We start from the raw sequence: 26,968 nt of genomic DNA, 5'->3' as shown, positions 1-26,968 counted from the left end.
TAAGATTTTAAATCGGCTAAAAATAAAAACGTCCGACATACATTTACAAATCTTAATGAGGCAGCACTATGAGCCAAACAGAAGGCTACACTTAATATTCAGCCTTTAATCCTGTAGAGACAACTCTACAGTGAGCTGTTCACACATCTCAGACTGAAACTAAAGCATTCATTTCCTGTGGTGCAGTATCTGAAGCGGTGATAGAGAGAAAAAAAGGGGAGGGGGGGGGACTAGCATACACACATGTACCTCAGAAATGCACAAATAATTCCCAATACAGAAGACAAAGTTGTATAAAGCAGTGAGTATTTTATTTACTTTTCAGGCTTGAATATGTTTCATATGAAAGGCAAAATTAAAATGTATACTTCTGTTGTTTAGGCACATTACAGGAAGGCAAATGTAAATGAGCCTGTTAAAAGCAACAAAAAAAAAAAAAGACATTACAGTTAAAAGCTCTGTGCACCCACACAGGTCTTCTTAGTTATTCTGGTCGATTAGACCTCATTACGCATCGGTGGGAGCATTCCTTCTTTTTTTTTTTGACAGGTACAATAAAGTGATCTGTAGAGTTGGGGACATGGTCTGTACATGCTCACACAGTGCTGAGAGGCAGTCACAGTAAGTGATAACACCTGTGTGGGTACACCACAGCAGTGCAGGTGGAGGATGTGGCTTTAATGCGATGTGTTCGCAGACTGAGGCACATGAAGATCCGTAGATAGGCCGGCAAAGCTGCACTGGAGGGCGAGCTCTGCGCAAAGACCATTCATCAACCGCTGGAGTTGGAATACATGCATCACGAAAGAGCTTTTGGGAGCAAATTTTGAGGTGATTAATGCAACAAAAATGCTGAAGTGACCTCAAGTTATCACTCTTGCCCCTGCTCATACTTTAAAATCATACCTTATGGCTTAACTGAGTCCCCGTGGTCAGACAGAGAGAATACTGAGCATACATCATATAGTCGTCACGAACAAGCAGGGGAAAACACTGTTTCAGATTCATACCTCTTAAGATAACACCATGGCTCACGTAGAAGCTCCGTCTGTGCTCGCATTTATCATCCATCAGCCGCAGATACAAAGTTCTAGACTTGGACTGGTCCTCCCAAATCACACAACAAACGCAGAGACTTGAATCTCCCTGCACTGTACCGACAGCAAGTCTCGATTACATTGTAAGAAACTTTAATGTTGAAAAAAAAAAAAGCGTCTAAAGTTGACGAAGAATTGTGAAATTTTGCATTTTCACTTTGCATTGTTTGCACAATTAATATGGGAGAAGTTTGTGGGCAGTGGCAATTTGGCTCCATACGAAGGCTAGCTTTCTTAAAATCCTATCAGGTGTCTGGAAAGCTGCCGAGGCAAAACTGCTGAAAACGTGACCGCAGTGCAAACGACAAAAAAAGAAAAAAAAAAGGTTCCTTGTTGTACAGCAAACTGTACCAGATGGCGTGATGTCTTGCACCAGTTATTCAAACCCTCACACCTGATGGTCAGCAACACTGAATATCATTTCAAAGTACTCTGACAAAATCTATACGAATCTCAGAGTAAACACCTCTGCTTAGGACCCTTAAAATCACGTCAACACACCGGCTGGAATTAAAACAGTCAAGTTTATTTGTACCGTCGGCCTACATCTGTGTTCAGAATGGGAATGGCTGTGTGTATCACACTGTAAAGAGGACTTAAAATGATCCAATTTCAAAAACAATGCATCACAAATCTTCCAAACACTGGGCTGCATAGTTAATAGTAATTAGTAACTGTAATACAATCTCCACTACCGCTTTTTTTTTTCTTTCTTTCCTAATTACACTATTTATGACAGTGACAAAACTGAAACGTTTGTTTCCTGAATCAAATAGGACTAGTATTCATGCCTTTCAAACCACTAAGACTGTGGTGTTAATGCCGCCCTGAGCCCCTGTGTGAACCATCCCTTCACGGGTAGTCGATGCATTTAAAACTTAAAAGAATAACGATAATAAGGAACACGGTAACGAATCCAGTCTGACTACAACCTGTTCTCGGCTTAACATTTATCCCTGGTCTCGCATAGTCACACAGTGATGATCATTGGACTGACGGATGTTTTTGTGTGAGACTGGCTTGTGAATGCAGAGCAACGGAATGATGTGCAGTGTTTTGGGTTTTTTTGGAATGCAAGTTAGAAATAAAAAGGGTGTAAATGTGCAGATGTGGCTTGGTCTCTCACTGCTCCCGACACAAACAGGCTATGACTTCTTCCTGATGCTTAAAAGAAAAAGAAAAAAAAAAAAATCTAAACAATGCAACGCCGCTCTAGATTTAAGGTACGAGTTAAACTAGAGGCACACAGAGTCCTCCTCAAAGCAGAGAAGAAAGACGTTAAAAATAGCAGTAGAGAGCCCTCAAGTTTACACGAACATTAAAAAAAAAAAAGTCACATTATGAATGTTTAAAGGTTTAAATAATTACAATAATTAACAAGATGGAGACAGGAGCTCTTTGAGAGCAGGTCAGCTGCTGCTGTTCTCCGGCCCACAGCACAGCAGGAATAAATATATAGATTCATACACGCCAAAAAGAGACGAGCAAAGAAACTTAACTGGAAACAGTTTCAAACTGATGCCTCTTCTTGCTCTCTCTCTCTCTCTCTCTCCTCTTTTCCTCCTCTTAGCCTCCAAACTGAGCAGCCGCTGTGCAAATGGAAAACACAAAAGATTACAATCTGCCCCGTAAAACGCACAGTCCAGGGCTGGAACTTTTTCAGCCTTTGCTTTTTTGTTCTGTTGCGAATGTCACTTCGTCTTCCTGTCCGCAGCCACGTGCTTCCTCTCAGCGACTCCCGCCCCTCCAGTGTCCGAGTCTCTCCTTCTCACAGGGCGGGCGGGGAGGGGTTTGAAGAATGGAGGGAGGGAGAGCTGCCTGAAATGTAGGCCAAAGTGGTGGTGAGTGTTTCCATGGAAACAGTGGTCACAGCAGTCAGTGACATCATCAGAACTAGGAGGGGGGAGGATTTGGGGGGGGGGGGGGGGCTGCGACAGAAATGAGTTCTTATTGGCTTGGACTTAGACATGGTTCTCTCCGCTCACTCTGGTCCTCTGCATTATCCTGAAGTGAAGACAAAGACAGAAGGATGTCTGGCATCTTCTACGCCCTCAAAACTCACTGCATGGGCTTGTGCAACCCCGAAAACATCACACCACTCACTTACTTTCTGTAAGTGAGTGAGTGGGACACCCTGAAGTCTTCTAAAGGGGACTGGTAGCGGGATTCAAAGGAGCCCTCCCTCCCTCTGTAGGCCATGGCCTGAGCCGGCGACTGGGGCAGAGGAGACATGCTGGAGGAAGAGGATGACACTGAGCTCAGTTCCCCAAAGCGTTCCCGCGCAACTTGAGCCGATGCCGGCAATGATGTGGCCCCGACTGCGACCAACGGGCTCAGAACTTCCCCGTTCTCGTCCTGAAAGAACCAGAGGAGAACTTTCACAAGCGGTCAAAAATAAAAGCAACATTTTCAAACCATTTGTTTTTCACACTCGCACCGGAGCCCTTCTCCAGTTTTCTAGACGTGCCAACTCCTTTGAAGTAGCAAGAACACATTACAGGCCGATAATTCCCTGACGTTTACTAGATGTGTACTGTGAACACACAACTCCAGCTGTCATTCTGAAAATATCGTCTGGACTTCATGTGAGAGAATGACTTTAGAAAAGAGAAGTGATACCATTTGATGTGCTGTAAATGTAAGGATATATTTGATTCACTCAGCACAGGGAATCAGCATGGCTGTTCCTACACTTTAGTAACACTTGATACCACGTGTCTGTAATCTTATACAAAAATCAAAAAGAAAAATGTATCAGGATGACAGACACAAGTGACAGTTGAAAAGATGTGGTGTGCATGTGCTTCGGTTACCACATGACTTGCTGAGGTGTTGATGCTTTGGCTGCTTTGCATCTAAGAGCTTGTTGATTGTGCAGTGATCGCTGAGCCGCTTTAGAACAACAAAGTCAGTACAGAACGGTAGCTCACCCTGCCTCTGACAATATCCATGTGGACTAACAAAGACGCCAACTCGAGATCCTCGTTGTAGCTGTTCTTTAGAGGTACAGACCGGTAACCTGGTGCGATGCAAGAGACAGAAGCAAAACGATTGAATTAGAGCCCTAATAGAAGTAACGAGCTTTGTATAACAGAGAATACATCTGAACACATACCTGTCTTGAGGCTCTGAATGGGGAACGTGGCCTGTGCCAAGAAGTTTTGGTCGCTGAACATGTCAATCTCATAAACCACAAAACGCAGGAAGGCGAAAGCAGAGTTGCACACGGTGAACTTGTACGACTTTCCCGACCACGTAGGGTTCAGACCGTTGTCAGCTAGTGAGGACAAAGGCAAGAAAGATGGAAATGTAAACTATGCGCCCAGTATCGGAGTCATTCCTGTCATTTCCATGACTTACAAGCCAACAGGAAAAACTGCACCTAAAACTTTAAGTACTCATCGCTGCCTTACACGTGAAACAACAGCATAAACATCCTGATATAAAACCTTTTTCAAACCTTATTTTTTGCCTCAGCTCATATCTCCTTCCATCAGAAACCGAAGGAGATAAAACATAACAAAACATATAAGCTTATTGTTGTAAATCAGGAGCAAGTCCTCTGGCAATCTATTGACGCATATATCACTCATACAGTTTGCCCACATCAAACCAATTCCAAAATAAAAAGTGAATCAAACATTAACAGAAACAAAAACACAGCTGCTTTACTTGATATTATATACATCTCATTTATATATATTGATGTTGAAATAAATGAGCACAAAAATAGCCAACTATAGAATGCTAACAGCGGAAGGATAAATACTAATTGTAGAAAATAGAATTAAAAAGTGTGTTTGGGGTACTCGCACACTGATTAATGAGAACTGTCCGCTTCAGAATTGATCTTAAGGCTTAGGTTTACAAAGCTCTTAATGGTCTTGGTCCTGCCTATTCATCCCATTTTCTTTTTTATCCTTCGAAACCCCCAGCCCCAGGTAGCCTTTTCATTTGAACCCAAGTGGGAACCAAAAAACTCAAGGTTTCAAAACTTCCTCTTTCTTTCCCATTGAAATCTGACGAGCTGCAATTTTCCCTTTACTAGTTGAAACTGAAGCGGCGCTCACCTGCCGACTCCGTTTTTTGCTTGGCGCTGTCATACTCCGCTCCGCACACCTCAATCTCAATGAGAGGCGAAACGATGCCTCGTCCGTGCTTTGGAAGGTGCCGGGCGCCCAAGACCTTCAGAAGAGAGGAAGAGGAATAAGGACTTAAGAACTTCACACTTCATGTATTTAATCAAAGGAACATGCTCGCACCTAAACCATCACCTCCAGCCCACATGTCGCTGCAGATATGAGACACATACTTGGATTTTTGTCAAATTTAGAATGCTGAATACAAACAGAGCAGAAAGTCCCATCACAAATGGCTAAAGGACATTTAGTACTCATTTAATTTGGGGGACAAAAAGTTGAAATCAATTTGCTATATCATAAAAAAATTAATTAAAAAAAAACTTCCCTTACTATTTGTAGTACCCAAAAAAATGTTCCATCATTATCTCGAGTCTAATATAATCCTTCCCATACGTCTCCCTAAGCAGTCAGTAGGGCTTAAAGAGTGAGTGTTGGATTCCTCCGTGGCCTCTACAGTTCTACTTTCCCACATCCCGCTCAGAAGGCTTCCCTGGCAGTCTGAAACCATTTGCATTGTGTACATCTGCATGCACACGATCCAATCCTCTCTCTACTGTACCTCTATCTCAAGAGTGACTTGTTCAATGCCTCGTAGCGTATTTCTGTCAAAGGGATCAAAGCTGTCGTCCCTCATGATGGAAGGCTGAAGGACATAGCCGCTTCTTCCGTTTAGCATGAACAGGGCCTGGTTCATCTGCATGGGCTTGTCTGCATGTGGAAGTGGAAAGAACAGATGAGGAGGGTAAACCAATATAAAGAGCACAAAGGTCTCCTGTCTGTTTTATCTGCTTTGAAAATAAGTTACATACCTGCTGTCTGGAAGTTGAGCGCAACCAGCTGGGACCCGCAGAGCCACATGGGCAGTGGGTCATAGTTGGAGGAGTCCAGTCGCTGGCTTCTGGGGTAGATCCTGGACAGTTGTAGTCGGTTGTACTGCAGAAACTTCTTCCCCTTGATCTTGTTCACGTACTTTTCTGCTTTGGTCTCGGGGAAGGACGACATGTCGCGGAAGCATGCCCGGTCTGTGCCTATCTCTGCATAAGGTGAAAGCAAAGAATAAAGCTAACCCTTGTGCATGGGGCTTGAACATGTTCTCATTTGTTACGTCAATGGAAATAAATTGTTGATACAACTGAGGTCCAGCGAGTGAGCACAATCCTTACTTTCTTCGTCAAATGGCACAGGCCTACAGTAGATGACCAGGTCCGATAATTCCAGTGCGATCTTCTTCCTCCTCTCCATCATCTTCCCCTCCTCAAGCTGGGCAGAGACAACAACAGCAACAAACATCACTTCACAAACTGAAGCCAAGATTTTTCTCTCTCCCCAACAACCACTGCTCTGTTGGGTCGACTATACAATCACAATACTAGAACAATACCAGACAGCTTGTAGTTTGTGACTGAGGATAAGCAGAACAACATTAATGACATGTATCATATGTGCTCACTGCTCTGTTGCTCTCTCCAGTCACTGTTTCCCATACTCTGGCTTTTGCAAGGAAAACACAGGGCTCGATTAACACCGAACACAGTGCGGCATGAAAGCGGTATGAGTGCATTTCCTCTCAGACATAAGATGCATGTATATTTACTTTGGCCTCTGAGGTCATGGTGACTTCACGGATCTTGATCAACCATTCTTTGAGTTCCTCTTGGCTGTTGGCAGCCACATCCAGCACGGGGCCCATGCGCATATTCGGCACCAGGGAGAAGACGTGAGGTCTGCTGCCCTTCCCCTCGGGACGCACAACTGAACATAAAAGAAAGAAGAGGAGCCCCCTATTATGCTTTTGTTTAAATGAGCAACAGAAGTGAAATGAACAAACGAATAATTAATTCACAAATGAATAAAAGTGAAGTAACACAAGTGAAAACAAACAAAAAAAAAAAAACATCTGAAAACATCTGGAACGTTGGATACACAATCCGTCTCTAAACCTCTTGGACACCTAAAATTTGAATGAAGATGGTTTCAAAATGTCAGAGGCAAACAAAGTGTAAGGTTAGTATAATTTGAACTTTGACTGCTGCGGTCAAAGTCTGCTGTTGTACACGTAAGAAAAGCAGAAGCCCGGCCTCAAAAGTTCCGCGTCAACACTTTCTCCAAGAGGAAACAATTGCATCGGCCAGAGTTATTCTGTCAGTGGTCGTGTGAAAGAAACCTTGGACTGAAGTGTTTTGGTGGGAAATTAGCTGAACCTTTCCCAGACTGCCACTAGATGGGGCCACTGAGCCACCTAAAGGCACAAACAAAGCCTGGGGCATCATCTCCACTTACAAAGGACTGCATTGTATGTATGACTGCATATGTCAATACTAATGTGTACTAACTGAACCAGAGAATGTCAATAACATATCAGATACTGACATGTAAGAAATGTAAGAATGTAATAATGAACAATGAATTTAAAAGGAGGCCGATGCTGGACAAAAAGACAGGAAACGGGAGTGACGGAGTCTCTCAATTAGGAGATCATGTGCATGCATTCGACAGCCTGAAACGGTGCCTTCGGCTAAGGTGACTGTTTGCTCTGCAGCCCTGCAGCAAAGTCAAACAGGAAGTGAAGGGGCAACTCACCAATCTGACAGGAAGACAAGTCCACGCTTCCTCTCAGCAGATCTCCCAGAGGGCTGTTTTCTGTCATCTCCTGCTTTAACAGAAAAAAATGATAATTTAAGATGTTGTCACCCTTGTGACAGTTCTTGTCCATGTTACCATCTATCCTGTGAGAGCGGATGATCAACACACTGACTGACAAGGCCTGACCTCCCTGTGGAGGAGGCAGGCCTATTCATTTAATTTGAAATAAACTCTAAATTTGCTGGTATTGGTTTGATCCTCACAGTTCTGTCAGGCTCTGCTGCAGATGGACTGATCTCCTCCACGTAGTTTGCAGGAAACCACATCTGCTTCTTCCCTCCACAGTCACCTTTCCACCTGTGACAAGCAGGCATGAGAAGGCATTTAGTTTGGGAAATACCACCAACACTGCAGCTTTAAAATTCTTTTCACACTAAAATAGTAAAAAAAACAAAATCAAGAACAAAACAAATATCATCAGTCTATATGGATTATTAAGAGTTACTTCCTGTTCCCGTCACTCACCATCCTCCTTCCTGCTTGTCTACATTGGAGATAATGGCATTCTTGGTAAAGGAGAGCTCGTCATCTCTCTGGGCTTTGTACTCATACATTGCTCTCACCGTACACTGGAAAGACAAGATGCATGTATTCACAGCTGATTTCTTGCAAGTTCAAGTGTCAGTGGTGAGGAGTTCAACTATATGCGAACCTCGTAGTGCTGCACGCTCACCTTGAAAGTTGGCATTTGATTAGCCTCCACGTAAAATCCAGGATTTCTGCCCTCATACAGAGACCCGTAGTCTGGCTCCTGTTGGACAACACATTATTTTAGTAGGTCTTTTCATTTCATTTTTGACTGAACTATCAACAGATAACATTTTTTTGCTTGCTAATATCTATTCAATATTTTATCAACTGCACAGTGTGGTACTCACCGCAGTGCCAATCTTCTCCAGTGTGTCCTCATTGATGGGATAGCGTAGTTTCATTTTGCGATACAGAGGGTGCTTTTCATAATAACTGATGAGGTCTACAAGGCTGTCAAACTCAGAGGTGCCCAGCACCACAGTCTGACCCTCCTGCTGCACTCGACAGTGCTTGATCTTACCCTCAGCCCTGTGAAGAAGAGCCATCTTAAGAACCTTCCTTGTGGTATTCAATTCAGTCCTCCGAGATTTATCCTACTTTACACATATCGAGGTGAATCAAAATAGGAGGTACATGTAAAGGACTTGAGCTAAACAAGTGTCACGTACTGAGAACAGCAGGAATGAGTTACCTGAAAGAAATGGCAAACGAGTTGGCTTCCGTCCTCTTCCTGACAAGGAAAGCCCCATCACGAGGAACCCTCATCAGCATGTTCTCTGCATGGCTCCTGGACAGGCTGGCGTGGTACCACCTACGATAAACAACAAAATAAAAACAGAAGATAACTACGAGGGAACCTTTTTCCATTTAAACTCTCTCCAAAAACTGCGTGAATGCCTGCAGACTCACTCTTTGCTTTCGTGGGCATTAGTCTGAGGCACCGGCTCAGTCAATTTCATTTCAAACTCGTTGCAGCGCAGTGCCACCTGCTGGTAGTGGTTGATCAGAGCAAAGAGTGTGTCAAACACCAAGTTGTCGGTCAGGTAGAACTTGGGGCTGCCTGCCTCCTGCCGGGAGTGGATACGACAGTGCTGCACCCGGCCGGAACGCCTGTTGCAAAGATGGAAGAGATGGATGAGACGGAGGGAAAACTGAGTATGGGAGATATGCAATTTTAGAAGCAACTGTGTCCTACTTCTGAACAGGTCAAGTCAAAGAAAAACTGTACCCCGTGTTAACTTTTAACACACTGCTCTGAGTGTATCTGTGCATTATTCCTATTAATTATCTGAAAAGAGATCAAGACTATCAGCTGAGGTTTGTGTAAACTTGAAAAAAGGAGAGTCAGCACATATTGTAATTACAAAACCCACCAGAAAGATAGCGTGTAGTCTCCAACAAATGTTTCACTCTCCCGGACCAGGAAGGAACCATCAGGAGCTCCAGTCTCAAGGCAGTACTCGGACAGCAGCCTCTCTGCGATCTGTCGTCCATCCCGTCCAGCACCAAGCTTGCCATGGAACCATTTCTCGGTCACATGCTGGTCCATTCCATTGGACACCTGGGAAATTGCAAGAGAAAGGGAGAATTTAGTGGACTTACCACTGCAGCGTTTTAACAGTCCACATTTGCTAAACGGCAACAGCTTCAATACTGTTGCGTTGTAGGCCACCTCCTAACAACTACGTCCTCCCTTCATCCGCAGATCATCATGCAGAACCCCGAATACAAAAACAAAACTGCCAGAAACCTGCTCGACTTCTCTATTAGATATTAGTTAGGTACAACGTCACGTGCAGCTACTGACCTCCCTGTGCTCCTCCTCCTCATCGTTACCCTGGTTATTGGAGGTCTCTTCTGAGTAGTAGATCTTACTGCTGGTCAGGACAAAGAAATGAGGGTACCACTCCTGCAGGGAGAAGAGGGGAGGATGAGTTTGTTTAAACAACAGAATAAAACATTAAGAGAATCCCCACATCAGTGGACCACGACATCACAGCCAAAACAAACTGTAATAAACAGAAAAGATGAATATGTGTCTTTATCATCACCTAATCGTGTGGGCTACGATTTCTTGGTCACTGGTTTGAGTTCAAACCTTCTTTCATCAGGAACCTAGTAGTATTTCAAATAAAGTGAGCATGCTTACATGGTTGATGGGATCTTCCAAGTATAGGATGCCATTTTTGATAGAGTTGCTGATATCATTCTCAGAATATGGTGTGGAGGTGGAGACCTCCTCATAGGCACTGCCCTCTGCGAGCTTTTTATGCTGCAGTAGATCATGGGAGGAGAAGGGAGGACCGACAGAGGAACACCAAGGGAAATAAAGTCAGAAACACGACATGGATAACCGGATAATCTTCATTCCAAAGGTATTGAAATTATTTCTTATGTCTGCACGCATCCGCTGACCTTGATGAGAATCTTCCTCTTGAGCTGGTTGGGCGAGGGAAGGCCATCTGCTGAGATATCCACCGCCTTGGTCAGCAGCATATCCCCAAACACCTTTTTAAAGTAGGTGGCCATATTCCTCTGCTGCACAATACTACAGTGGTCCTCGATGGACAGGATGATGGGATAGCTGAAGGAAAAAAAAACGCAAATTAGCAATCAAAGAGTTGCAACCTCCAAGAAAAATCCCCTTTATCTGTGTCTCAGTTTGATTTTCTGATCTTATTTTCTGACACGCACACAACAATAATGACTGATGTCACAGTGGCTTGTCCACATTGTTTCTTTTCATGTGTCATCCTTATTTGTAATCCTTTTCACCATCTTATCACATCCAACACCTATAAAAAGAAAACTGAACTCATGGAGACTCACTCGGATGTGACAAAGGCGTGCTCTTTTATGGTGGGCAAGACGTCACTAAACTTGATTTTTGTTGTGAGGGTGTGTCCGTGGTAGATGACTGGCATTCCGTTTGGACCATCCCAGCAGTCCACTGAAAAACAAACACACACACGCGTCATATCCTTTTATCTTTCACACTGACTGGAAGAATGAAGTAAGCATACAGGAATGAGCAACAGCAGAGTTCCAGTGCTACGACGTTTGACGGGTTTGTTTACTTGTGTTTACAGTAAATCCAGTCAACCGCAAGTCAGTTCTAATTTTAGGAACCTGCTTGACATGAGTCGGTCCTAAAAGCAATACACACCAATAGCATGTGTGTGCGTTTGTGTGTGTGTATAGGGTGCAGTCGCTGCAGAAAAAGTAGAACTGTGACAGACAAAAGGTAATTATGAGGTCGAAAGTCAAGTGGGAGTTATTCAGTGTGAGTGGGTAAAACTATTGTGTGTGTGCCGGGGTGTGTTTACCCACATTCGATACAGCGACAGCCCATCCGCAGACAACGAGCATACGCCTCCAAGGACGATTCGCTGGAAACCTGATCTCCCGTCAGGTAGCTAAAAACAAGCACAAAGCATTAAAGCAAACAATATGTGGTCACATCTTGACAGTTTCTCCAAAAGACCCACATGTCAGGGACTGCACCGCACCCACACAGATACATAATTCTGATACCACAATGTGACAAGGGCGCTTTCTCTTTTGTTGACGGGAATAAATACTTCCTACTTATTCAGTCTGTCAATTCAGTCGCAACCGCAGAAACATGGGAAATTTTCACATCCCTGTTCCAATGAGTATTGTTTCACATCTAGTACAAAAGGTTATCATTTCAAACTGCCTTTCACACACTTTTCAATAGGAGGAAAAATACATTTTCCTGCAAACTACCAGCCTAGATCTCATTCTGGAACTCGATTGTTAATCGTTGCACTTTTATCTGATGTATGAAGTCAGTTCAAACGCCTTGTTTGGGTAAAGATTTCAAGAGAGAATGCCAGGCTTTAGCTTTCCCAGGGCACAATTACACTTGGCAGAGCAAAATGTGTGCATGCCCTCCATCCCGCTGTCCTTACGTGTTGTGTGAAGAGGAAATCCAGTAGTGGGACAGGGGGTTGTTCATATTCTCAGGACATACTTGGTCCAGCGAAGAATCCCAGATGGTGTTCTCTTTGGAGAACAGGTAAGAGAGGAACTACGCAGGACAGAGAAGATGACGTAAACATAAAACACACGTGCTTTGCATTTTACAGTAATGTCATACAGAGCCTGCTTCTCTTGAATCATGGCTATCAGTTGGAATCCAAAACACACGCCCATCTCGTTGTAAAAATTTTGCTTTTTTTTTTTTTTTTTACAAGCAAATGAAGATGACAAATGATAAGAGACTTGACACGTTAAGTGAGCCGTTTCCTCCTGCTGTCATTTATCAAATCAGAGAGTTCTCACACACACAATTCCACTTCCGCAAGCTAAATCAGCAAAATAAGACAAGAATTATTATTTTATTTTTTTTTTCAAAGCTGACTATGCACACAGACAGACGTTCGCTGGCGCGCCCAGTTGTCAGTTTGGTATACAAGGCCCCTTAGACCACAAGGATTGCATTGTTTACGTTTTAACCCAAACTTTTCTCGCTGAGTAACTCAAAACAGGAGTTTAGATGATGACCATTTAGTCACATTTTGCGATCGTTTTAGGAGACATCGTGAATCAGTTCTGTAACTAGTAGAAACAGCGCGGCTTGCAAATAGGCTCCACGTTCTAAAATCAGCAAGCAATGGAATATTTTCACATATATTCAACTTATTTCATCTCACCTTCATTCATGATAAATGCTTGTTAAGCAACAGGCATTTTTAAAGCAATAATAACGGACCGTTTACTCTGAGGGAAGGGATCATCATTAAAGGATAAATGCATTTTGCCATCTACTCTCAAAACACTACTCAAACACGTGGCTTTAACCTTCACAGCAAAAAAACTAAACTCTGTAAATTGTTATCAGTCGTAGATTCAAGTGAAACATGAATGTGTTGCGTGGATTCAAGTGGTGCTCCAAAAATTTCCATGGAGGTCAAAGTACGGAAAAGCTTCATCTGGAGCTCTACACAATCTTAGTTTAGCTCAGTGTTTCTCTATTCCGGTCCTCGGGACCCACTGCCCTGCATGTTTTCGATTTTTCCCTCCTCCAGCACAACTTTTCGAAAGCGTCAAAATTGAAAAATTTGCAAACAAAGTTTGAAATCATTCATTTCAACTGCTATACGCACATAGAATCCTACTTGCACACAGTGCTCAGCGGCAGTTAACATTGTTGCCTCACAGGCAAAGGTTTTGGGTTCAAACCTTCGGCTGAGGCTTTTCTGTTAGGAGTCTGCATGTTCTCCCTGTGACGGTTTTTCTGTGCTCCACTTTCCTCCTGCAGAGCAAAGACATGCGTGTCTGTCTCTGCGATCGCCCTCTGACTGAATTCAAATACCACGCCACAATGTAAGTTGCGATAGGCTTATCTGCCCGCTAACAAGAGTTCTACCACTGCAACACTTTTATCTTAAATACCTATCGGTAACGCACAAATACGTGGTAAATGCTTTTTTTTTTTTTTTTTTTCTTTCTTTTTTCGAACAGTGCCTGTAACACAGCTGGTAAAAAAAAAAAAAAAAAGACTGTAGCCTACCAGGAAAAGTCATTGATCGCCTTCAATTTAAAAGCTGCATCATACGCATTTCTGCGATTTACAATAATTTAGTAGTGCAAGTGTGTTTGATTTATCGTACAATTTCATTGGACCACTGTGAACTATTCCTTAATTGTATTGGTCTAATGCTACGGTGTAAAACGTTTTTGGCGGCATGAAAACAAAAGAAAAAAAGCATATATTAGCCGCACCGCATTATAAGCCGCGGTGCTCAAAGCCTGGGAAAAAGTAGCAGCTTATAGTCGGGAATTTACGGTACTTAATACATATATGGACGGTGAGAATACCTGAGGAAACCCTTTGGTTTAAAATATCATTTAAAAAAAATAAATAAATAGTAGAAAGTTTTTCTCATTTCACCAATCACATTTATATCTCCACCAGAAAGTGCTGCAGACTGGATTGTTGTGATGCCGAGCGCTGCGACTCACGGCGTGCATTACAAAAGCAATCGAGAGTTGAGGCTTTAAGTCAGATAGGTGGTGGTATTAGCTGCCCAATCATCACATAAAAGCACTGCGCTACATTACTTTTACGTACCTCACCATCCAATCTGGAGAAGTATGTAAAAGTACAACAGTGAAGGCCGCGCCAACAATAATGCACATTCTGTTGCGATATTTTTCTAGCTTTGGTGAAATACTACTCCCAGCATGGCCAGGGTCTCTTAACCTGCTATCTGACAGATTCATGTGCACAGAACGGCACCATCACCTGCAGGCTGTGCCGCACCAGCTTCCTCTTCTTTTTCTTTTTTTTTGTCAATAACAACTTTAGGGTGACCACAAAGCATCCCCCGCTTTCTGCAGAACTGTCAAACAGAGTCACAGTAAGTAACCTTTTCTAATTGTGTGGGAATTAGAATTACGTCAAGTCCACGGGTATCGATGTCAAAGTCTGAGCACCTCCCACCTACATTGACAGCACAGGGGGGGGGCCATCGGAAAAAATGACTTGCAAAAACAGATTTAGAGTGTTTCCATTAGCTAGCAAAACCTGAGAAAAAGATCAAATTAAGAAAGAAAATGGGTTAAAATAAAGTAAGAGTGGCGGAAAGCGTACCTCATCTTGATGGAAATAAGGCTGCTCCACTTCTCTGAGGGGATCTTTCAGGTAGTTGAATATAAACTCCTGAACTTTGTTGTTATCCGTGGCCCACAGTTCCTTCATTAACCAACAAATGCACATGGGTTAGACAACATGAATGAGAAGAATCAGCAATTTGTTCAGTGACCGAAGAATTACCTTTTGAGAGTCAAGGAGGAAGCTCTTAAAATCCTCTAGGGAGATCCTCTGCTCTGATCTATCAGTGAACCTGGTAAAGACAGAGTTGCTTCACTTTAGTAGCTAAACATTCAACACATAAGAAAGAGCCCCTGTGTATATTTGAGCATGTAGTTTTGACCTACCTTTGTAGAAATTGGATCTCCATCTGGAAGAGCAGTCAAAAACAGAGATTTTCAGTTAATCAATCGCAGTGCTGTGTGCAGCGCTGCTCATGTAAATGGTAACAGACTTCCTGTAGGTAGGAGGGAGGGCACTGAGGTCATCCATTTAATCTGACCCCAGCCTGCCTGCTCATCTGTGTATGTGTGTCCTAATGGCCTCCACTAGAGGGGTTTGGTGCGTTTTAACTGGTCTATATTGATCTTACAGCCATTTGAGAACACACAGATGGGGGATGAAGTGGGCCTTGGCAGGGCATCAGATAGAGTATTGTGGGATGAAAGTGCTGGGACTATCTGTGGAAACATAAAATGACTGCACTTACGTTTTTCTGAGCATCAAACATAAGGCTTCGATACAGCTGGGCAAACTGGCTGAAGGGCACATCTCCATTCCTCAGCTCCGAGTCCTAGAAAACATTGCAAAGAAACATCGGGTGGGGTTATAAAAGACATCAATAATAAATCGCCAATATTCAGTTTTTAAAAGCTGCACGGTGAAGTGGAATGGGTTAAGTGGAAGGACAGTACCGGAAGCTTCTCTCGGAGGAACCTCATGCTGGGCACCCTGTAGTTGACTTGGCTCAGCATGTTCTTCAGATCCTTACAGGATATCCTAAACGCATACAAACGTTTAGTGGAAAAGAAAAATTCAACACCAACATGGTGCGCACACACAATACACGCAAACACTCGCAAGAGTAGATACTCTTGAATCAGGCCAAATGTCATTTCTATGGTCAACACGGCAACCTGAAACCTTGCAAACAAACATGCTCTGTTGAGGCGTTATGGCTTCACTTCTACTGCACAGCCTGGGATTTGGCCAGAGATGACAATACCCTCACAACAGAACAAAGACAGGGATGTAACAGACAAACATCTCTGCAAATCTCCTCCATTCTCTGCAGCCTGTTTCCTGCCGCAGGAAGAGTGGCTGGTGTGTGGCGAAGGGGTCAGTTCCTCCACTGCACCTCAACTTAGCACCCTCACAAACACCTACTAGCCAGCTGGAGCAAATCTACTTGCTGCCGATGGTAGACCGCACACAAATGTTGTGCCTAACAACTGCGTTACATTGAATTTCACTGATGTTTCGTTTGGTGGTGATGTCAGCAGTTAACGAAACGTAACCGATGGGGCTTACCTGTCTTCTCTGTTGCGATCGACTGCATAGAACTGCTTGCGTAACCACCTAAAAGATGAGGACCAATAGATTCAATGGGTTAAAACAAATGAATGTAAAAATCTACTCACGATGGAAAATACTGTGTCCATTAAAACCATTTTCCACCACATTGAGCTTTGGTTACGACGTGTATTTGGATAAATGTTACCTCTCTATTTGAAGTGGGGTTGGGGACTTCAGTGTGTCAGCCACAAGCCAGTTTAACCCCTTCACCCACATGGTCATCTCTTCATCAGATGTTGCTGAGGAAAACAGTGACAGTAACACGTGACTAACTTGATTTGATAGCGTTAAAAAGATGTAGATTGGGTGTTGTGTGCGTACCTGCCAGGCTGAGGGATTTAAGGCGAAACTCTGTGCCATACAGAATAACAAAGCAGTGAGCCTGATCGAGCCGAGCAGCAGAATCCTCCACATAGCGCTCAAAGTCCCGGGACTTCTGACCAGGACGGATCTCTTTGATCTCGCGAATGTCAACTGTAGAGACGGACAAACATACAGCGGTGAGCGCAAGACTTCCAACAAAAAAAAAAGAAAAAAGAACAGATGGGCAATATGAATGAAGTCGACACAATCATAATGTCAATAATCCTTCGGTAACCACATGGTAACGATGTGCAGAAAAGGACTAATCCGTCAAATTTTCAAACTGTGGGATACCGAAATGAGAGAATTGTGTAACGTGGTTTCATCGTAACAAAGAAAATTAATTAGCTCCAAGCCTCCCAGGAAGTGATTCCTAATCTCATACATGAAGTGTGTTACCAATGCCAACAATAACCTTACAGCTCAAAAGGTGCACGCACGACATGTTAGAATATCTAAATTCCCCTTACAACATAAAACAGAAAGGCTGAGCAGATAAAACCGAAGACACGTAACATATCTTCCAGTTGACCGACATCATTTCTGCAGTCGTGTCCACGGACATCATAAACACGTGCATTTAGGCGTGGGGATGAGCATGTGTAATGGTTTGAATGATTCAGAAAGATAATACCGTGATATGTTTTTACACAAGGTAGCTGCACTGCTCATCTTCAACAACGACAGCTGAAAAAGGTTTGTCCTGACGCCATTCACAGGGCAGTCTGAATCTTTACGAGTGTTTAGGCTGTAAAGAGGCTCAGCGGGTTTCAAGCAGTGTTAGAGTCGCAGCAGTTGAAGACTTAAAGCAGGGGCTCTCCTGCCAAACACACACACACATTTATTTCAGCTCCTGCTCCTCTTCCTGCCCCCGAACCACACATCCTGTGCTTTTGTCGCCTACACACCACATCTGTACTTGCGTATAGGTGAGCATGTGCTTTTCTCAAGCATGAGAAACGATGTCTTCACACACAGTCTTACCAAGCTGAGCTCGCTAATCATACATCATGTCTCAGTTTACTCTACCAGCAACCAGGGCCAGCAGATATCCGCCGAGAGCACAGCACAGCTTTGACAGGCTGATCTGTTAGATGGCACCTTTAGTCGTTTGAGTCAAAATATTTGGAGGCCATCTCTGACAGATGCAGGAAACAAAGAGATGGCCAGAGATGCGACCTTACCAAAAGAGATGAGAGAAGATATCCTGCAACACACTCCCTCACTTCCTCCTGCTTCCTTTCACGCAACATTTCAAGTACGCATAACTTGGCAGCACTACTGAGAACGAAATACCAGTTTCAAAAGCAAAGGCATTTGTGATGCCAATAAATGTAATTTATTTTCAATTGGGGCGTTTTTTGTTTTTTTGACTTAACAAACTAATGTTTCAAAAAAGTTTAATATTGCATAAAGAAAAGAGGCCATTCAGGCACTTCAGTCGGGAAGAACTTTAGTCTGAAACAAACAATTAGTAGGAGCCAAGCTATAGTGTGAGCTCTGCAGGACTAAAAAAAAGAAAAGGACGATTGGAACTCATCAGTATCAAAATGTGGATCCGTGCCATCTCTACAATTTACGGCTGTTTGCAAAGGAGGGAAATGTTTACTACAGGGTAAGCAGAGTACCATATTGCAGTGATTGTGACAGACATTTCAATTGTGACAGTTTAATTTAAAAACACACAGACTACAAATGAATGAATAACTAAAGGTGATAAAGAGTCGGAGCTTTGCAGGTAATCATCAGCTAAACTTCACGATCATGATAGCCACAGACAACAGAATAAATAAAAAGCTGTGTTTATGATCAACACAACACCATTAAGCTACCGTTGCTGCTTTAATGTAAAACGGGAGTAGCTCACATTGCAGTGTTAAAACCTTTGATGGATCGACCTAAAGGCAGGTTCTCCACCATGTTGCCACATTTACTGCCCGAGGGTTGATGCGCCTCCGATTTGCTTCTACATTTCTTACAAATAAGCAGAACTGAAAGGTGCGCGAAAAGAAGAAATAAATAAATGAAAAACAAAGCATCACCTCGAAGTGACATCAGAAGCCCAAGGTGAGAATACATGTGCGTGTCTTTTGCGGGAGCTATGGAACAAGCGGGTCAGGACGATGACAAGTTTCCACGAACGTGTGCAAGTAATCCCGTCCACGACGACAGCACCCTGAGGATTGCCTCATCGTTCAAACCCAATTATTTCTCCGGGCATTTCCAGACCACAACTGATAACATTAACAGAAGATCTTAGGCGCAGGCAGGTCTAAATGGACTCGCACCCATCGTGACTCGGAGGGCACAGAGTCTCAGTATCTTGTTTGAAACATCTATGAAACTTCTTATTCACACTTTCCACAACAACACACAGCTCGTAAATTTCTAAAACCTCAGCACATCTCACCTTACGAGGCTGAGGGTTTCTGTTCAAAAGAGACTCCTTTTTCTTTTTATACATACGTTAACCTGTCCACTTCGGACTCAATTAGTATATAAACTGGCAGGCAACAGTGCAACATCTGAGGCGGGATCAATGTTTCATTTCATAAGGCATTATTGAGGTTACAATCATATTGAATAAAAAGATGAAAAATCTATTTTGGAAAATCTATCTTTCTGCTTGAAAAATGAAAACCGTATGATCCATCATTCACAGAGCAGCCGCTTATTTTTTTTTGGCGATTGGCTGATGGATCCGCTGTTCTCTGATCTAAACCGAACATCAGAGGTCTAAAACCTGGACTGCCATGCTGTGGTATTAACAGATCAGCTCTGCAGTCACAACGTGTCATCATCACTTACAGTGAAGGGGAAAAGCTGGGAGTCCCGTTGTTGAGTAAAACCATCTACCTGTCTCAGTTAACAGAGACAGAGCACAGAGTACCATCAGTGATGACTCCTCAACATAAACTCATGTCTTCTTTTTTGTGTGTGTGTGTGTATTTTAGCCACTTGACAGTGCTTGACAGTCTACACACAATATTTGTTTGATATGTATTTATAAAGGACAGTAAAACTACGTGATGCTCCTCTGCATCTCATTTAAGTTTAATAACTGCGCAAGCTTCCGTTAAATGTAATGATTTTTTTTTTTTTTTAAGAATAATAACCAAAGCACTGATTGCTACATCTGAAAAATGAACATGCCAGTCTTTTAACTTTATAACCGCTATTGCTGGATACAGCTATTGTTTTTTTTAGGTCCAACTGAGCAGAGGGACATCAAAGTACTTTGCTACCATGATGCAAGTCTTTTGTGAATCATATGCAGCAATTCTGAGCCTTCATATGCAGCACTGCCCACACTGGCTTACTGCAACCACAGATAATAAAGTTACAGCCACCAGTGCAGACAAGAACTATCGGTCGGGTGTCTACAGTACATGCCGTCATATATCAGTCATTTCTGTTTAACAGAAATAACTAAGTACCTACTACTTCAATGCCTCTGAGAGGAGCCTCTAAACTAGAAAGAACCTGATGACCAGGCTGACCCCAAGAGCTGAGATATAGGGTTTCTTGATCAGGGGCACAAAGTCAAATCAATGCTTGAAGTTCTACAGCCGATTTGTATGATGCTCCTGAGATTTTTAAGGATACTCAGCAGGATGTTACACAACAGTTTCTTTCGACAGACAGTCAAAAATTGAGTTGGGGCCAAACTACTTCATCTCACGAAGGCTTGGATTGTCCATGTCAGTTATCCGACCCTTTATGTTTATGACACGCTGTCTCTATGCATCTAACCAGTCTGTTACTGCCAATGATTCCCCGAGACCACATCCTGCTTTGTCAAGCCAGACATATGCATTACTGCACTAATATCATGTTCAAGGCACTAACAAACACTGAGTTGTATGGTTGGGAAGATGGGAAAACAACAAAAATACACACGGTCCCTTTCTCGGGGCTCTGGGTTATCATTCTCTCGCTGCCTCCAACAAAAGGGTAAATATGCCGGGCCGGACCGATTTAGAACGATGACATACTTCCAGCAAAAAAAAAAAAAAAAAAAAAAAAACTGAAATTCTATCCGTGTGCATTAATAAAGAGTCTCAGCCAATTTCACCTCTCCAGGAGTATCAAATTGCAGCCATGAGCTCATGGTGTATGAAACCCTTCATTTGCAACGAGATGATACTGTGTTAAAAAAAAAAAAATAGATAAATCAAAACACACACACACGACACACTAAGCCCATCTTTCTCTCTTTTTTTCTGGTGCGTGCTCTTTTTGTAGCATCCGGAACACGGTGCAGCTGTGCACAAGGCATCCTGCTATGCGAGAGACAGACGACTGAACAACTCACTGAAGACCTGTGTGTCCTCAGCTAGACACACTGTAAGTTACAGTAAATTCCCATCAATGGAACAAAAGAGGGCCAGATGACATTCTCTCTTCTCCTTTACTGACTGTGAATCTAATTGTATCCAACATGTGATTAATTTGCCGTTAAACAACAGCCGTTGTTCTATTGATACTGACACCTGCTCTATAATGCTCCGATCCCGGTTGTAAAAAGTAGAGGCAAATGGCAAATAAAAGCAAAGACTGGAAATATAGAATATTTGGAAATGATTCAAAACCTACTAGAAAATAGCAGAAAGATAAGAAATCAGAAGGTTTTTTGGGGTGAAAAAGAGGTTTCTACTCTGTGAAAGACTGTGGGAAAACAGTTTTTGAAAGGATGCTTCTCAACGCAAAACGACAGACTTTATGGATTTTATACTCTGCAAAACGTAATATCACCAAAAAATACAGGGGGGGGGGGGTCAGATCTGTATGCAAGTTACTAAATCAAAAACCCAACAATGAATGGCCATAATAATCAGGCCGTTGAACTTATCAAAAACAGATGCAACTCCATAGTGATAGATCACTGCACAGGCTTTAGAAACCTACTGAAGAACCGTTGAACACTGCTCCGGATACACAAGTTGAAATGCTACCATGAAAAGGGAAACAAGATCCAGAAATGTTTCCCATTCTCAGAGACCAAGGACGTTTAAGATGGATGGCCGCGAAGCAGAAAACTAACCAACAAATCAAAAGTTGAAATCATCTTTGGGCATCATAAATGCAGCCTCCACGGAGCCGAAGCAGGAAGATCCATCCTGTTTGTTCGCAGCACAAAGTTAGCATCTGGGATCGTGCGTCGGTGCACATGCTGTGGGTAACCTGAGCATCTGTGAAGACGCCATTAAAAGTTTAATGTCACCCTAAAGTCTGAGCCCAGACCAACCCACTGTGTATTCTTTGAAAGAAAAATACTAAAAAGTGGACAACGGGCTGAGAGGGTAGAGGGCTGAGTGTGAGACAGGAGCTGCTCAGAGCAACAGAGGACAAAAAAAAACAAACAAAGGAGACACAATATGTTACGGCTACTGCCACAGAGCCACTCTCTTGATGTGGAAGATATTTCCCCAGGCATTCGGGTAGTGGATGGCCATACGAACCCTGAAACGCATTTGTTCAAGGCAAGGGATCCGGCCTCGGTAAGGTCCGAAGCTGCAGCTCAAGGAGCCAAGAAAAGAGAGGTCCGTGAAAATCAACTGGAGGGGTGAGAATCCTGTCGCTTTTGATGCCGTCAAAAGCGCAGCTCTGAAGCCTCGCACCTAGGGATGCGCAATATTAGGGAAGACCGTGACGCGCAATATCATTGTTGAATATTGCGATGATGAAGTGACCTCCAGTAAATGTGAAAGCAAATACTTGAGCTTGGATCCTTGTTAGGAAGCAGAAGTGGAACGGAGCCCTCATTATTAATACACCTGTGCCTGTGCCGAGTCAAAATGTCCTGTCTTGATCAGCAAACATTTGATCATGAGTGTGTTAGGGGCACCGCCATGTCGCTGCAAAACAAGACGTCCTTGCTCAGACATCACTGGTCCGCTTTTGTAATTCATACGCACCAAAACATAGTCGTCTTAGCGCCCCATCAGTGTGTGCTTACAAAGCCGAGTGCCATCTATAAATCTCAGATTACAACCTTTTCAGGCAGTCGTACAATGCCAAACACCCATCAAACGAGAATAGAAAAGATTTGGATTTCCATATCATAGCAACTGGCTCCCAAAGTGCTGAGGGTGTTGTGCTGCTGGCAAAAACTGTTTTTTTTTTTTTTATTTCATTTCACAGATAGCGTCTGAGCGTTTTTGGGAACACGGTAAATCCAAACTGAGGTATACAACGACCCCTTTCAACTACACGAACAAGAACAACTATCAAGATGCAGTATTGTTACAAAAAAGGGGGGGTAATGCTTCACAGTAATATCATTGTAGAGCTTTGTTGATTTGTTCTGTTTTTAAGTGGCTGCATCGCATTCAAGGACTAAATATTTCCTGTCATTAGACTGCTTTACCTGTTGAAAGGGATAATTATGGCTCCGATCTGTTTCGCTTTCATCACTACATTATCAATAAAAATCTTCAAAAAAAAACAAACAAAAAAAAAAAAACGCCTTGTCCTCACTATTCATATCTATGCGATATAAAAATGTGACATTCATTTCATCCTTCCAGGATGTAAATTTTAGGGAAATCTAAAGAAAGCTGGTCATAGGGCTTGGCAAAGTTTTTCATGAGCCAGTCACGCAACTCAGAAGTTGCACATTTCTATTTCAAGTAACTAACCAGTTCTGACACATAGACTACGTCTTTAATTTTAAAACCAGTTCTTAGACATATCATTTGTGTGTCTGTGTGTGTGTGTGTGTGTGTGTGTGTGTGTGTGTGTGTGTGTGTGTGTCTGTGCGTGTGTGCGTGTGTTTTTGTTTGCAAGCTACTCACTCTCTCCTTCTATTTTATCCGTGCTCCGAGTCCAGATAATAGTCCTGGTCTCCAGCTTTACTTGAAAAGTCCTTCTCTCTGGCCGCTGGGATTTCTTAGAATAAAACAGAGTCAGTACTGTGCCCACCTCCAGGTCTCGGTACAGGTTGTTCATCTCTGTGTCATTATCCATCCACGGAACAGGTCCGTTGGAAAAGAAGCCAGAGGTCCCAGCCATGTTCACTTCCCCCGTTTGTTATCCGTTTCCTCTCAGAACAATCTGCTCAGTCCAGGCCTAGACAGGGTTACCTACAGCAGGAGGAAAGGGGGGGTAAAGAACATAAATGGGTATAAATGCATACTAAAAGCCTGAAATGTAAACGTTTATCAAATTCAATTCGAATTGGTGAAAACTCAGTCTACCAACTCATGCGGAACAAAAGTGAATTTTTTTTTTTTTTAAATGCTCACTCATCTCCTCTGAATGACACCCATGGAGATAACATTTGTACATGTTATTCTAAAGGGTGGAAATTGTATGTTTTGTGTCTTTCGTGTGAGTTTGTACACGATCGTACCGGACAGATTACACTGGGCCACGTTGGTATGACATCCTAATATGCCCTATAGAAAAACTACGTAGCAATACGACAGCATGTACATAATACTTTAGCAAGCTTTATAGAATCAAATCCAACGAAAAACATGCAAAGTGCACAATCATGTTTAAGGAGAAACAAGTTGCTGAAAGCGCACAGTTATAACTGTGCACGTAAACAATATGATAATCGTATAGGTTCCCATCAGGAAAAGTACACCGATGTATCATTAACAGTGGTGTGAATAAGTGGCAGCTGCAACCTAAACCCGTGTGGCAAGAAGGGATCGTTTTGATTAAGATTATCTCAGCGCCTAACTTTCTCTCCAACATCAGTTTACCTTTAATCTAGCAGCGGGGAGGTTTAATCTGATTTTACACTGATCCTAAAAACGGCCAACAGGCCTGTAACCTGCTGCTGGAGCACACAAAGTTTCCTCTGAAAACATTTTTCTTTTTTTCTTTTTTTCCTTTCAGGAATACAGCTGGTGGAGAATGGTAGCAGAGTGGGACACCGCTGTAACAAGAAACGTCTGGCTATTTTCACAGCGTTGCAACGGGGCCGGTGCGAGCTAACACGAGACTGGGCCGAAACGGACACGGCTGGGCTTATCCAAGAAAAAGAACGGGTAGCAGAAGCTACCCTGCCCCTTCCCCGTTCGCCTTTCTGTGCGAAGGAAAAATGAACTGGAAAACAACACGTCGCAGGCGCTCCCGTGCTCCAACTGCCTACCGCTGAAATCTCGGCCCGACCGCACATCTCCAACGGCTGCTCCTTTCTCCTCTCGTGCTCCCGTCGTCTTTCTCCCGCTCCTCTTCCTCTCGCACCCTGGTTTTTCGTGATTAAATCATCGCCAGGCCCTCGTAAGGCGCTGCGGTCCCGACGCAAATAATCCCAGTAGTTTCCTCCTCTACCCTCCAGCTGTCCATAGAGACAGGCAAGCAGACAGTGAGAGCCGTGGCAAGACTACGCAAGTTTGTCTGCTCTCAGACTGAACCAGCGTAGGCCCTTCCCCCCCACCCCCAGCCCACAGCCTGCCACCACCACCAGCAGCAGCAGCAGCAGCATCCGAGCCGGAGTCAAAAACTAAGCTTCCGCCACGGGTTTTCATAGTAAAATAGTTTCCAACACGGCTTCGCTATATATTTTGGAACTCTCACCAAATTATCACTTTTTCAAATTTGATACATTATACCAGGGCTCTCAAGTTTTCAAGTGTGGGGGGGTGGGTGGGGGGGTGGGGGAGGGGCTTGCAGTATCTCATCGCCATAAACTAGCTACTTAAAGAACAAAGATTTTTTTTCATTTATACCAAAATCACAAATCTTCACTTTTACACTAAATTCTGCTATATTTTAAAATAAATTGTTTTAGGTATGCAAAGTCTTAACAAACAAAAAAAATGTATGAGTGTTGTTGTAAGTGTTTGTGGCAGATTTTGGATGCTTGATGACTAATATTTAGGCCTACTACTCCAACGAACACTTTAATCGTCAGGTATTGGTCTTTTACAAAGAGTAGGAAAACTATAGTAACTAATAAAAGATTCAAATAAATGAAGATTTGACCTGCTGATGATCCTGACGGTTCTCTTTCACCTCCAGCTCGTCTACAACTTCTGCACGTGCTTGCAGCTGAAAGCTATTTCAGACCTCACCCCGCAACAAGAAATTCTGTTTTCTGATTTGCCGATGGGTCGCTAAATCAAGACAGCTGCACTGTACCAGAGCTATTCTGAGCTGTACGAGCGCACAGAAACCTGCCATTGACTCGTTTATAGTATAGGCCATTAGAATTTCTGTGCGACGAAGTTGATCATTTCTCAGCGTGAGAAATGGCATGTGCGGCGTGTGAGCATGTGAACTTGTTGAAATGCGAGAGCCCTGATTATACCAGCAGAAAGTTCTGAGTTACATTTTCTAAATTACGTCATTTCTGTCTCCTTTTGGTGGTCTGGAGTTCTTCTCTTGGTTATCATGTTTCACATTCACAAGTATACCATAAGGCTCCTGACTCTCGGGGCCCCTGGTGTCTCTGCCAGCGGCGGTTCCTTCATAGGGGCGATTTGTGCCTCACTACCAAACACGGAGTTTTTTTTTTTTTTTTTTTTAAATCTAGTTGCTAAGGCGGGACTGATCTACTGTAGGCTAACTGGTTGTATATGTCATTGTCCAATCAGATTAAGTTTGCGCCCGGTGTTGCCACGCCCATTTGGGGCGATTTCTGTCAGGGTCGAATTTGCACCAGAAATCTCCCATTGACATGAATGGTATGTCAGTTTTTTTCAAAAATCATGCTCCCAATACATTTTCCATTAGGGTTTTACGTGCTCGCACTAACACGTGCTTACGTCATATGTCTGTTGCGCGGGACCATGAACATTCTACGAAGAAGATGGCGAGTGTCGAGTGCAACAATACGGTAGTGTTTCTGAAAGAAGTACCCTTTAGTCGTCGTACTAATGCGGAGAAGGGAGTTTGGAAGAATTTTGCGGGATTTTCGAGCTCGCCTTGCGAGGCAAAGATGAAACCCAGGGCTCCACCAACCCTGCTATTTTTCGAGGTAGTATTTGATGTAGCTAAATAACTTAACCTTTTGTGCTCAATCATTGACTTGTAAT

At 43.1% G+C, this 26,968-nt stretch overlaps 1 protein-coding gene across 2 annotated transcripts; it reads right to left on the bottom strand.

Moving 5' to 3' along the window:
• Positions 1 to 289: 289 nt before the first annotated feature.
• Positions 290 to 25,359, bottom strand: plcg1 (phospholipase C, gamma 1). Of its 2 annotated transcripts, none has more exons than XM_075476904.1 (33): positions 25,081 to 25,359; positions 23,771 to 24,058; positions 16,932 to 17,084; positions 16,756 to 16,849; positions 16,566 to 16,613; positions 15,950 to 16,034; positions 15,745 to 15,828; positions 15,383 to 15,405; positions 15,219 to 15,288; positions 15,036 to 15,137; positions 12,349 to 12,467; positions 11,744 to 11,829; positions 11,243 to 11,363; positions 10,829 to 10,997; positions 10,563 to 10,685; positions 10,221 to 10,322; positions 9,787 to 9,974; positions 9,323 to 9,523; positions 9,105 to 9,224; positions 8,761 to 8,941; positions 8,556 to 8,633; positions 8,348 to 8,451; positions 8,086 to 8,179; positions 7,820 to 7,892; positions 6,834 to 6,991; positions 6,403 to 6,499; positions 6,049 to 6,273; positions 5,799 to 5,947; positions 5,168 to 5,282; positions 4,213 to 4,374; positions 4,028 to 4,116; positions 3,205 to 3,452; positions 290 to 3,101 (listed from the first exon to the last, which is right to left on the bottom strand). In XM_075476904.1, the coding sequence occupies exons 2-33, from the start codon at positions 23,985 to 23,987 to the stop codon at positions 3,059 to 3,061; spliced, it is 3,921 nt and encodes a 1,306-aa protein (XP_075333019.1). In that variant the 5' UTR covers positions 23,988 to 24,058; positions 25,081 to 25,359; the 3' UTR covers positions 290 to 3,058. The 2 variants fall into 2 exon arrangements, with proteins under 2 accessions (XP_075333019.1, XP_075333020.1); XM_075476905.1 differs by having other exon boundaries at positions 7,820 to 7,889.
• Positions 25,360 to 26,968: the final 1,609 nt, after the last annotated feature.

Source organism: Odontesthes bonariensis, chromosome 10, assembly GCF_027942865.1.
Source record: "Odontesthes bonariensis isolate fOdoBon6 chromosome 10, fOdoBon6.hap1, whole genome shotgun sequence".
In the NCBI taxonomy this organism is placed as follows: Eukaryota; Metazoa; Chordata; class Actinopteri; order Atheriniformes; family Atherinopsidae; genus Odontesthes; species Odontesthes bonariensis.
Note: the sequence above shows the minus strand (reverse complement) of the source record. Positions and strands in the feature narration are given on the sequence as shown.

What these genes read in the sequence shown, in the direction of transcription:
- plcg1 (XM_075476904.1), bottom strand. Translation starts at nt 23,987, where the DNA reads ATGGCTGGGACCTCTGGCTTCTTTTCCAACGGACCTGTTCCGTGGATG. An exon ending in AGAGGAAGATTCTCATCAAG is followed by an intron (nt 10,686 to 10,828) that starts GTCAGCGGATGC and finishes GATCTACTGCAG; the next exon opens with CATAAAAAGCTCGCAGAGGG. An exon ending in TGGATATTGTCAGAGGCAGG is followed by an intron (nt 3,453 to 4,027) that starts GTGAGCTACCGT and finishes TGGTTCTTTCAG; the next exon opens with GACGAGAACGGGGAAGTTCT.